The sequence below is a fragment of the Peromyscus maniculatus genome, chromosome 22, assembly GCF_049852395.1.
Source record: "Peromyscus maniculatus bairdii isolate BWxNUB_F1_BW_parent chromosome 22, HU_Pman_BW_mat_3.1, whole genome shotgun sequence".
In the NCBI taxonomy this organism is placed as follows: domain Eukaryota; kingdom Metazoa; phylum Chordata; class Mammalia; order Rodentia; family Cricetidae; genus Peromyscus; species Peromyscus maniculatus.
The window spans coordinates 19,905,321-19,917,490 of NC_134873.1; the positions used below are offsets into that span (position 1 = coordinate 19,905,321).

Here is a 12,170-nt window from a genome sequence, read left to right on the forward strand (position 1 = left end):
TCTGTGTGTCAGGTATACCTTTGGAACATGTCTCTTCAAGGTGGGGTACAATAACAGGAAGTGTGGACCTGAAGAACTGCTGCAGGGCATGGGGAAGGAACTTTGATTTCTGAAGCAAAGTGTCTTAAATATGTTTATGCTGTGGACTCCTTTCTAGATCCATCGCACAGTATTTTAAATGAGTGTCTGAGGGTGTAACTCAGTGCCAGAGCACCTGCCTAGCATGTGTTTAGCCTAGGATTCCCCAGCACTGCTAAATATAAACATACATATGCATGTTTTAAATGTTACCAAATATAAGTTCAAGAATATATGATTCTATGTTTATGAATTAAATAAGACCTAGTGACAGATAATACCATTTTTAAGTCATAATAGCAAGTAACCTATAATTATAAGAATATCTTCAGTTTCTGTTGGTGAAAATGTCATAAATGTGAGTAATAATATGGTGGTTTATTGCTTGCATCTGACATTGATGGAAATGTTGGATTTCAGATAGAAGCTAGTAAAAATAAAAATTAATTTTGTCCCTAGCCATGTTCATGGACTTCTGAAGTCTACTAAAAATAATTTTAAAGCCTTAGAAATGCGCTGGCTCTCAGATTACCAGCTATTGCCCTCCAGGGAAGGCAGAGTGGTTTGATGTGCTGACCTCCTTGTCTCAGGTATAGAGACTGGAGTGATTAGATTCTCCATGCGGATCATGCATTGGTCACTTTGATTGTGTTGCCTTTTGTTCTTACAGACTGGAGGCTGTTCTAGTGTGAGTGGATTGAAAACCATTGTAGTTTATGTGGTGGGTCCATTTATCATGCTGGGTTCCTCTAGGGAGGCTGTTCTAGTGTGAGTAGATTGAAAACCATTGTAGTTTATGTGGTGGGTCCATTTGTCATGCTGGGTTCCTCTAGGGAGGCTTCTTGCTTTAGGACTAGTTCTTTTGCCTACAATCCCAGCACTGGGAGGCTAAGGCAGGATCTAGGCCACCCTGACCCACAGGTGCCTTTGAGTCCAGTTTGAATACAGTCTCTACATGGTAAGAGCCTGTCTTGGAAAAAAAGAAAGTGGAGTTGGGGAACTGGGGGGGTAGCTCACTTGGTACAGTTTATATTTGAATGGAGTGGTCAGTCTGTTTAATATACTTATTGACAGATTTGGACTGGGAAATGTCATTTTTTCCTTCTGTTATTTTGCCTCACTATTTTGTGTTTCTCTTTCTCACATTGCCCTTTTTTAGTGCATACACTTTTATTTCCTTCCTTCTCTCCCTCCCCCTTTCCTCTCCCCCTCCCTCCTTCTTCCTTCACAGCTTCATTCACATATTTAATATACTTTGAGCACAGTCTCTCTCACTGTAACACCCTCTCCTTCCTAAAAAATCCTCCTCCTTCATCTTTTTGAAAATTTACTTCATTTAGTTAGGATTCTGCCTGAGCATTATTCACTTAAGCTGTGGCAGTTTAACAGTGGCTACATCCCCCCTCCCGAGCAACCTGTAACATCTGTAGTTGCCTCAGGGAGGGATAGGAACTTCCTTCCTTCTTCCTTCCTTCTCTCTAACCTAGCTGTGCTGTCTTTTCCTTTTCTGGTAGTAGGTATCCTGGAGGTTACGATTTGCAGACGATTTATATTAATTGCCGGCATGTATGTCTGGATACCATGTGCATGCCCAGTGCCTGCAAAGGCCAGAAGAAGGTGTCAGATCCTCTGAGATTGGAATTACAGATGGTTGTGAGCTACATTGTTGGTGTTGGGAATCAAACCCAAGTCTTCTGGAAGAGCAGCCTTAACTGCTGAGCTGTCTCTCTGGCCTTTTTCCTTATTTCTTGATGCATGGCACTGACTTCTGGTATTCTTCAGAATTTTTTTGTTGTTGTTGAATTCTATCCAAGCTTTTTATATGAAAAAAAAATCACAGAAATAATTTGGATATTCACTTGTAATTTGGTAAATGAAATCATCTTCTTTCCAGAGGCAATTTTCTTTTGCTTCTAGCAAACAAATGGGATAGATCACCCTAAGTCGATTACTGACTGAGCTGGTTCAAGGTGAGACTGGTGTGCTTCTGTAGTGGTTTGGATGAGGATGGCCCCCATAGGCTCATAGATTTGAATACTTGGTCATCAGTTGGTAGAATGTTTGGGAAGCATTAGGAGGTGTGGCCATATTGGAGGAGGTGTGTCACTGGGGGGTGGGCTTTGAGGTTCCAAAAGCCTAGATTATTCCCAGTTAGCTCTCTCTCTGCCCCACACTTGTGGGTCAGATGTATGTTCTCAGCTACTGCACAAGCTTGCCTACTTCATGCTCCATACCGTGATGGCTCTCCAGAACTGTGAGCTCCTTACTTACTCCCTAATCCTGAGGTGCCCACGATAGACATTCAAAATGTGTCCTCTTCAGAAGGAATTCCAGCTCGTCTCCCCCGTCCTTCACAGAGGTAGCTGCTCTGCTTCACTCCATAGCCTGCTTTCTCTCAGCTTCTCAGATGGGTGAGTGCCCGGAAGGAGAGAGCGCTGCGTGTCCTTTACCTCTCAGGCTTCCTCCCTCCAGGCTCCTGACATCTCTGGCTCTCTGACAGTGTTCCTGTACTTGTAAATGAGTAGTTTTTATATCATATTCAACTTCTAGTTCTTGACAGAACTTGAAACTACAAGAATTACTCAGCTTTTGCTGGGAGAGGTCCCAGTTAATAGACTTTTTGTCCTGAGTCAGCCATTGGAAGAAGGCCCATTTCAAGGACTCTAGGCTTGACATAAAACCTCCTTGGAAAGTACTGCAGCTCAATCTTAAAGGATAAATCGGAGGGCTAATGTTACACAGGCTAAAATCAGACATGAATTTGATTGCTCTTCACGCTCCCTCAAAATGTAGTATTCTCCTTAGTCCTGGCTCCTCCCACCAATAGCTGATAGTTATTGAAACTCTAACTATGTAGCCTGCAATACTCTAAGCACTTTGCCTGGATTAACTCATTTTACCCTCCTAGCAGTTCTGTGAGACACATCAGGAAACGGTGAAACTTTCCTGAGATAATGCGAGTCATTATTGAGAGAACATTACTCAAACTCGGATGAACTTCTCTTAGAGGCATGCTTAACCTAAATCACCCCACTTCTTCTTATAGTCATGTGGTCTTTGCCCTTCAGTAGAACTTAGAGGCAAAAATAAGAAATAAAACCATGAAAGAGACTTAACCTGAACACAGCATTTGTATTGTTGCTAACAATCGCAGTCACCACACTTAGGCCAGACCTCCAGTACAGTCAGTTTACCTCTGGCATAGCTTGTTTCTGAAAATATATAGGTTGGCTCGTCTCCCCCAGCCCTTCACAGAGGTAGCTGCTCTGCTAACTAGGAGGGTGAGGGGGACACCATACACTGAAAACAAAAATGTATTCAAGTATTGTCTAGCTCCTTCCTTTGCCCTTACATTTCTTGTGATTATTTTAGGTTTTTTCCTTCTCTTCCTCTGTTTTGTTTTGTAGTTTGGTTGGTTAGTGTTAGTTTTCTCTTTCCCTCAGCCTTTCCCCCCACACTCTTGTTTACTGTAGACTCCAAGAGAAAGAAAGCCAACTCAAGATGGTAGCTATTGAGAGACCCAGGTTGCATGGGTGGGCAGCAGAGCTGCTGGAAGGCGGTCCTACAGTGCTGAGCAGTGCGGGTGGAGGTCAGCCCTACCTACCTACCTGCCCTACCTACCGCTGCCTCTAATCTTTACCTTCTGTCTTATGTCGCTCCTGGCCTCATCTGGTAGTAAAGGAGCCAGGTTGAGTTCTAAGTCTAATGAGCCAGAGAGTTTCTCCTTATAACACCTCATCAAGGTGTCTGTATCCCCAGAAAAGATTCTGACCCGGCTTGGATCATAGTCATGTCCTTTGAGTAGTCATTCTGAGCAGGGAAATGCAGTGCAGTGATCATTTAGACCAAGAGTGAATGATTGCTTCTCAATGGAAATACAAGGAACACCGAGACCTGCCAAAACCACACATAAAAAGTCCATTGTGTATGCTTGTGAACCTAGCACTGGGAAGGTGGACACAGACAGGTCCCTGAGGCTGGCCAGCCCAGATACTAGGCAAGTTTCAGGCCAGTGAGAGAGAGTCTGTCTCAAAATACAAGGAGTTTGGTACCTGAGGAATGACATTCAAGGTTGACGTTTGACCTTGACCTCTGGCCTACACACACACACACACACACACACACACACACACACACCACACATTTTACAGAATTTTTTAAAATGTTATTACAAGCAAATTGTTTTCCATATTTTAATTAATTTCATTTTCTATTGAAAATAGCCCTTCAAATAATTGGTTTATTAAATATTCTTTGTCCTTTATAGATGAACTGATGTGGAAATAGATGAATATAGCATGTATTTGTCTTAGTAGGTGCATGAAGTACTTACTGTAGTAAAATTTTTATATCATTTAAATAGATATTTTTAAACCTTTAAATCTTTTAAATTTAATTATATGTATGTGTTTTAGAATTCTTAATGCAGATGCTACATTATTAAATATGATTATATAAGTATTGATTTATTTATATTTTATCCTTAGGAACTGAGAGAAAGCTATAATACACAGCAGTTAGCCCTCGAACAACTTCATAAAATCAAACGTGACAAATTGAAGGAAATTGAAAGAAAAAGATTAGAGCAAATACAGAAAAAGAAACTTGAAGATGAGGCTGCAAGGTAATTAATACAACTGCTGAATGTGTTGTACTGTGTTACTGTTAAAATTCTGCCAGGCCATGGTGGTGCAGGCCGTTAGTCCCGGCACTCAGGAGGTAGGCGGATCTCTGTGAGTTCAAGGCCAGCCTGGTCTACAGAGTGAGTTCCAGGACAGCCAGGGCTACACAGAGAAACCCTGCCTAAAAAAAAGAAAAAAAAAATTCTAGCTTTGTTGCACATTGCTTTTGTTTATGAAAATTTAAGGGGAATTAAAGGATTATTTCTAGATACTAATCAGATTCTAAATTTTATAAATTCAGTTCTCCTTTTAGGTATTGAGTTTTCATTAACCAATTTTTATGGCCTATTTGTGAAAGCTAAGGACATAGGAGTCAGACCTGGATTGGATTCTTGGTCTTTCATTTACTCTCTGAGGGACCCTGGTTAATAGACCATTTATCTTTCTAAACCTCAGTTTCTCGTTTTACAAAAAACCATGTTTACCTCATAGATAATTGTAGGCATTAAATAAATAATGCAGCTGGAATTGCATATATCTTGCACAGTGCACATAATAAACTCTCATTAGTTCTCTATCTCTCTAGTAAATCTGTGTGTTCCCTGAAACATCATTTAAAAAACATGAAGTGGTTTTACCCTGAAAAGACTATCATGTGCTGCTGCTGTAGTCTCCTTTATGCCACTGAGATGCACTGACCACTCGTCCCCGTGGGGGAGGGGGCGCGCATCTGAAGCACAGGCCTTTCCCCCAGAAACCATGTGTGGCTTCTTGTCTTTTGTCAGTAAAACCCTTTGTTTCTCCCAAGTCAGAAATGAGTGTAATTGGTGAGCAGATGTTAACGCGCCAGTCTTTCTCTGCCCTGGAAAGGAGCAGACAGCTGGAGGAGCGGGCAGACACCGGGAGGGGAGAAGCCCATCCCCACTGAGCCCTCCCTTGGTGGCTCCACAGTGACCACCAGTGCCAGTGCATGTTGTGGAGTGACAGCTTCTGGATGCAGTGCAGGTCCACGCAGGGTTCCTCCTCCTCCTGGATCCCTCATCTATCCAGTCGTGGCTTCAGATAGCTAAACCAAGTTTTACTACCATTTATTCCAAGTACCCTGTATCCACCGTCTCCTAGCCAGAGACAATAGAATAATACGGGGGGGGGGGGGGGGGCTCAGTCAGTAAAGGGCTGGCCTTGCAAGTATGATAACCTAAGTGTGATCCCCAGAACCGATGTGAAAATATGGTGATGGCACAAAGTTCCAACTCACTGGCCAGCCAGTCTAGCCTAACTAGTGAATTCCAGGCCAATGAAAGGCACTGGATTAAAAGAGGTAGCCAGGGTTTTTGAGAATGATACCTAAAGTGGTCGTCTGGCTCCTACATGCACACATACAGGCATGAGCACCTGAGCACACACATGCATGAGCACATATACACAACCATGGGCACACACATATAAGCATGAGCACCTGTGCACACATGCATGAGCACACACACAAGCATGAGCACCTGTGCACATAAATGTGTGAGCACACAGGCATCTAGGCGTGAACACACACATATACATATAGGCATGAGCACATAAATATATGCATTTTTAAAAAGAATAATAGGACAGTGAAGTTCTTCATTTGATACTTACCTTGTGCCGCTAACATTCACAAGGGATCTGTGCAGTGGCCACACAGTCATGATGGGGTTTCTGTTGATACACGCAGCTCTTGATAACTGTTCGTCTCACAGTTCCTTTCAGGCTTGCAATTCTTATTAGTAAAACATTTTCATTTAATTCATCTTTGTATGTTGTCCTGCTGTGGTAAATTGAAGAAGTTAAAGAGAACACAGGAATGTAGATCTTAGCAGTCCAGAGCTTTATGTTACTACATAGCTTGGTTTCTTGTCCTTTTGTCTAGGTGTGGTCTTCGGTAATCGGTTTTCACAGGGTAGATGAGGTATCACCTGGCTCTGGACTAGTTTTTAACTCACCAGCTTGCCTAAGAAGATTTACCAGAATTTAATGAATTTTCTGGAGCTATGATGCTGTGGTAATCAAATCAAGGTCACTAGGTCACCCCTGGCTTGGTCCCATCTAGTCCCTATCTAGGGCATTAATTCACAGCTGTGAATACGAGAGAATGCTTCTAGAAAGATGATTTACTTTTTGTATTACCACCTCAGAAAGTCTCCACACTCAGAGGCCAGCATTTTCCCTCCACTTCTGGGTGTGTTTCTATGACATATGGCAGTGGAATATCAGCAGGAATGTGTATTATCTAGTTCTCTTACGTCTGTTTGTATGACCTCATTCAGAGAAAGGGTTGCCACTGCTATGTTTAGTATCTTCCCCAAGCCTCAGCTCTTTCAGAGTAGCAGAGATTGTGGCCAGATAGATCTCTGGGATTCTACAACATTATACCCCAATCAAAATGGGAACCATGGCTTATTTTGAGACTTCTTATTTGGCTTATTTCAGCTTTAATTGCTGAAGAAATTTGGAAATTCTGGTTAATTAAAAAAGTGGAAGGCTCTCGAGATGCCTATACTTCATGCTCCTGGTTCGTTATCCTGATACACAGATTTCACCCAAGTTGTGCAAAGCTTCTAGAAGAAGCGTGATGTGATAGGATGGAGGCTGAAGGGTTTGAAAAACGCTGAAAGAAAGCTAGGTGCGGGGATCTATCTGGCCAGAGTCTCTGCTGCTCTTGATAATGCTGAGGCCACAGGAGTCCTTGTGAAGAGTCAGGCAGGAAGAAGTTTTAGATTTGCTGAATGGATCCCTTTCTACCCTTGTCTTGGGTGTGGAGGGACTTTGAGGTCGGAGAGTTGTCAGTTCTGCTCTCCAGCTCACCTTAGTCGGAGGTTTCTGGCTATTTCCCCTTCAGCCCTCAGCCCCCTTTTTCCCCCTCAGCCCCCCTTTCAGTCCCTCACCACATCTTGCTAGTTCTCCAGCCAGTGGGAAGCAGATCTTCCAGCATGCATGTAGGTTTGGTTTGGTTTTGGTGTACCACATATTTGGACGTTATTTAAAGTCTTCATTTCTCTTACTTAAAGGAAAGCAAAGCAAGGAAAAGAAAACTTGTGGAGAGAAAGTATTCGAAAGGAAGAAGAAGAAAAACAAAAGCGTCTTCAGGAAGAAAAATCACAGGAGAAAACTCAAGAAGAGGAGCGAAAAGCTGAGGCAAAACCAAGTAAGGATAAGGGTAGATGTGCTGAGGGCAGAAGGACAGCAGACAGACAGACAGACAGACAGACAGACAGACAGACAGACAGACAGACACTCATCTGCAGTCAGAGCCTGTCAGTTAAGTGTGGGTGAAAGTGCATGGACATGCGCAGGCTGACTGAGGAGAAACCTCAACAGGACAAAGGTCATTTCATTGATAACATAAAGTTATAGATGCTACAGTTTGTAGAATTGGTGTAATCTTAAATATTTACTTCCGTTAACCAGTAGAGTTTAGCCACTTATTTGAGTGAAACAACAATAAACTTTTAAGTCTTTTTCACATTGAACTTTTCTCAGAAGGCATACTTCCTTTATCAGCTTGGAGTCCATCCCTATCCTCCTTCAGAAGTATGTCTACTTTTAGATGAGTAAACTTCAAGATTCCTGAGAGTGATACAGTGTGCTCAAATTTTTTTTTTTAATTTTTTTAAAATTTTTTTTAAAATTACACTCATGATATTCATTAATTACACTCATGATATTATTCACATTTGTGGTATTCATAGATTACATTTGCAGTATGTATAATATATATATATATATAAATTTTAAATGCCGAATGTCATTTATTGAAGGAGGGAGGAGGTCTTAAATACAGGCTTACAGCACAGTGGGAGAACCCCGGAGGACAGAAGTTTGCTACTGATGTTTTACAATCTTGCATCTAAGCTGTTAACGCCCATTATTCAGGATACATAGACAAGGAACTTCCCTTAAGCATTCAGGAGGGTGAAGCCTGGCAGGGAATTAGCATAGGGAGGATATCAAGGTCAAGGTCCGCAAGCAAGGCAACAGTTACCCAAAACGGGGGCCATCCCCCTTTTATTAAAAAATGAGCTTCTGACTTGGGTTGCGTGGGATGTCAGCAGGCCACCTTACCCGTCATGGAGATGCCTGCCCAGGCCACACAGGTGCTCTGTGTTAGGTTGGTGAGTGCCCCCCAGGCATTACCCGTCTCTGAATACTCATTATCATACAGGCTCAATCATGTGTGAGCTGCAGAGTTAACTGCTGCCAAAGATCTCAAAGTGGCACTGGGCTTTTGCAGTCTGTGTGTACAACCAGAAAAGACCCACAGAGGTCCTATCTCACCCATAGCCAGTAGGCTAAAGGTAACTGGTGCTCAAATTTTAACAAAGTATTTTTAAACTTATCAAGTCCGATGTATTTTCCCTTTGTGAGACCTTCTGTTTCCCCTTTAGAACAAACTAGTAAGTCTGTGGTTGTCTCTTCATCCTCCTGTTTGCTCACCAGTCTCATTTGTGGCTCCCTTGTGTCCATTACATCTCTGCCACAGTCTCACCTCCACACATCTGACCGTGTCTTGCCCCTGCATAGACGCCTGCCACTGTCCACAGCTTGATCCACCCGACTCTCACACCTCCCCTAGATCTGTGTGCCTGTCTCAGCCTGTGAGGCATCACTTTGTTTAGCTGCCTCCTGCCTCACTTAAGATGAACATCCTTCTTTGCTTTACTTCGATTCTCAACTAGTCAAGGTAGTTAAACCCTAACAAGTCTAAGGCAAGCAGATTTTCAGTACACTGTTCAATGCTCATTTTTTTCTTGTAGATTTTAAGAGCTCTTTGTTGAGTCATAGTAAAGATGTGTATACTCAAAAGCAGCAAATGATGGGAATTATCTTTTCTTCAGGTGAGACAGCTAGTGCTTTGGTGAATTATAGAGCATTGTACCCCTTTGAAGCAAGGAACCATGATGAGATGAGTTTTAATTCCGGGGATATAATTCAGGTAAGAAATGAAGCCTTCTCTGTTCATGAGTAAGCTAATTACAATGCATTGTGCTATGTTTTCTATAATATTAACTTTAGTTTTCACATACTTCTAAAAGTATTTTTTAAACATTAGCCCTTGCAGCATCTCTTGGAGTCTTACAGGGTAGTTATTACTACCAAAAAAGAAAAACTTGCTCTCAGACAAATTATCACTGTCGGTGTTGCCGTGACAGAGCAGAATGAAAGTATGTCTTCTGGTTCTGAGTCCAGTGTTCTTTCCACTGTGTCATACCAGTTCACATCATGAAGGACACGCCACTTGCAGTGTTTTAATAATTGAACAGTAGAATTTTGAGAGACTGATTATTTTCTAGCAACTGTTAAAAGAGGTAAAGTTAAGTTCTGCAATCTTGACTGGATTTGGGCCATTTGTTCCTTGGAACAAATGGTCTTTGTTGTATTATTATAACCCATGTGAGATAGATAGATAAAAAAATACATAGAGAATCGTGTTGATAAAGGTAATATGGCATATTGGAAAAGTACAGGCTTTAAAAGTCACCAACTTGGATTTTAGTCTCTGAGTGATATCAAGGTAATACTCAATAAGCCATTATTAAAATAAAAAGGTGAAATATGCATCTGCTATGACCCAGTCATTCTACTCTTAAGGATCTACCTCAGAGACTAGAAAATGCACGTCCATGTGAACACAGATGTCTACAGCATCCTTATTTATAATCGCTAAACATTTGAAACAACTCAGATGTCTATCAGTAGGAAAAGCATGAGCAAATTATGATATGTGCAAATAAATGCCAGTAAATAGGAATGGCACTCATAATCCAACGTGGATGGATCCAAAAACAGTTACTTTACATGTAAGGAGGCAAACAAAATAAGAAAAATAAGGCACAGTTTATTCATAGAAAGTGCAAACTATGTATAATAATGTAAAACAGGCCAGTGTTTTAGGTCAGGAGGTCTGAAGGGCAGGACGGAGAGCTGGGGGTGATGGGTACCTTATTATCTTGAAAGGCATATAAATATAACAAAACATTACATTAACACCTTTGATATGAAATTTATGTTAATTACATCTCAGGAAGCTGTTTTTAAAAATCGTTGAGGAAAGGAAGGAACCAGTAGAAGTAGGCAGAACCCAGGGGGAGGGAAATGAATAGAATGTAATGGATGACATTGTGTGGCAATGCCATGCTAAAACCCACTGCTTTGTGTGTAAACTTTAAAATTCTAAGGGGTCCGTGTGCTTTGATGAATGTAACAGTGTCAGCAGAAAAGCGTGTGGGAGAAAGGGTTAGAAAATACAGATGTGAGACGCTTGGCATAGTCATCTATTCACTGGAGTAAGCAGATGTGTCCTGTGCCAGCTGGAGCTGATGAAGACTCGGACAGCTAGAAGAGATAGGAGTAATACAGCGGTGCTGACCATGACAGTATTAGGGGAGTGTCTGTGCAGAGATAATACAGTGTGGCCATGTTGACTCTAACAGTTTCTATGGGAGCAGTCTAATCCAATCTGACTGTGGGTAAAGACTATGATGATGGATGTTATACAAAAAAAGACTGCTATTGCTAATGGAGGATGGAATGAAAGACTAAGAACTGTTCAGTGACCAAGTCAGCAGTTTGGCTATCAACGTATTGTGGAGATAAGAGCCACAGACTTTTGTTTAGGGGCTTCAGTCTTTAATGATAAGAATAATAGCAATTGAAGATGGTGCCAAAGGCCAAGAAGGAAGCTCCTGCCCAAGTCAAAGTGAAGGCCTTGAAAGCCAAGAAGGCCGTGCTGGAAGGCATCCACAGCACAAAAAAGAAAATCCACATGTCACACACTTTCCAGGACCCAGGACCCTGCCGCTCTGGAGGCACCCGAAATGTCCTCAAAAGAGTGCACCCAGGAGAAACAAGCTTGGCCACTGTGCCATCATCAGATTCCCCCTGACCACTGAATCAGCCATGAAGAAGGCAAGGCAGCACACTCGTGTTCACTGTGGATGTCAAGGCCAACAAGCACCAGATCAAACAGACTGTGAAGAAACTGTGACATTGATGTGGCCAAAGTCAACACCCTCCTAAGGATTGATGGAGAAAAGTCCTGTGTTCAGCTGGTTCCTCATTCTGGTGCTCTGGATATGTCAACAACATTGGGGTCATCGGAACTGAGTCCAGCTGGCTAATTCTAAATATACACCTTTTTTTCACCATGAAAAAAAGAACAATAGCAGGCTGGAGAGCATAGGCCTAGGGACAGGGACAGGGGCTCAACCTTAGACTCCAATTGGATGTTCCCAGTGGATGTCTAGTTGAAGATCTCGTGCTCGGAGTTGAAAGTGTAGGACTGTAGCTTTGGAAAAGAAGTCCCTCCTGAGAGGAGAGCTTGAGGGCTGTTCTGTGAGAGCACTGGCCAAGCTCGAGGAGCAAGTGGGCCTGTGCAGGCAGTGCAGAGCGTGAGGCAAGGAAACCAAGCGGAAACGTGGAGGGTCCAGCTGTGTGTAA

General features: G+C 42.3%; 1 protein-coding gene across 9 annotated transcripts in view; it reads left to right on the plus strand.

The window, feature by feature from the left end:
• The window catches only part of Itsn2 (intersectin 2), a 137,259-nt gene that overhangs the window by 72,031 nt on the left and 53,058 nt on the right, over positions 1-12,170 (plus strand). For all 9 annotated transcript variants that reach the window (XM_076559359.1, XM_076559360.1, XM_076559363.1 and 6 more), the window contains 3 exons: positions 4,566-4,702; positions 7,742-7,878; positions 9,569-9,666. In XM_076559359.1, coding sequence (XP_076415474.1) covers positions 4,566-4,702; positions 7,742-7,878; positions 9,569-9,666 — 372 coding nt within the window. The remainder of the gene's footprint in view (positions 1-4,565; positions 4,703-7,741; positions 7,879-9,568; positions 9,667-12,170) is intronic.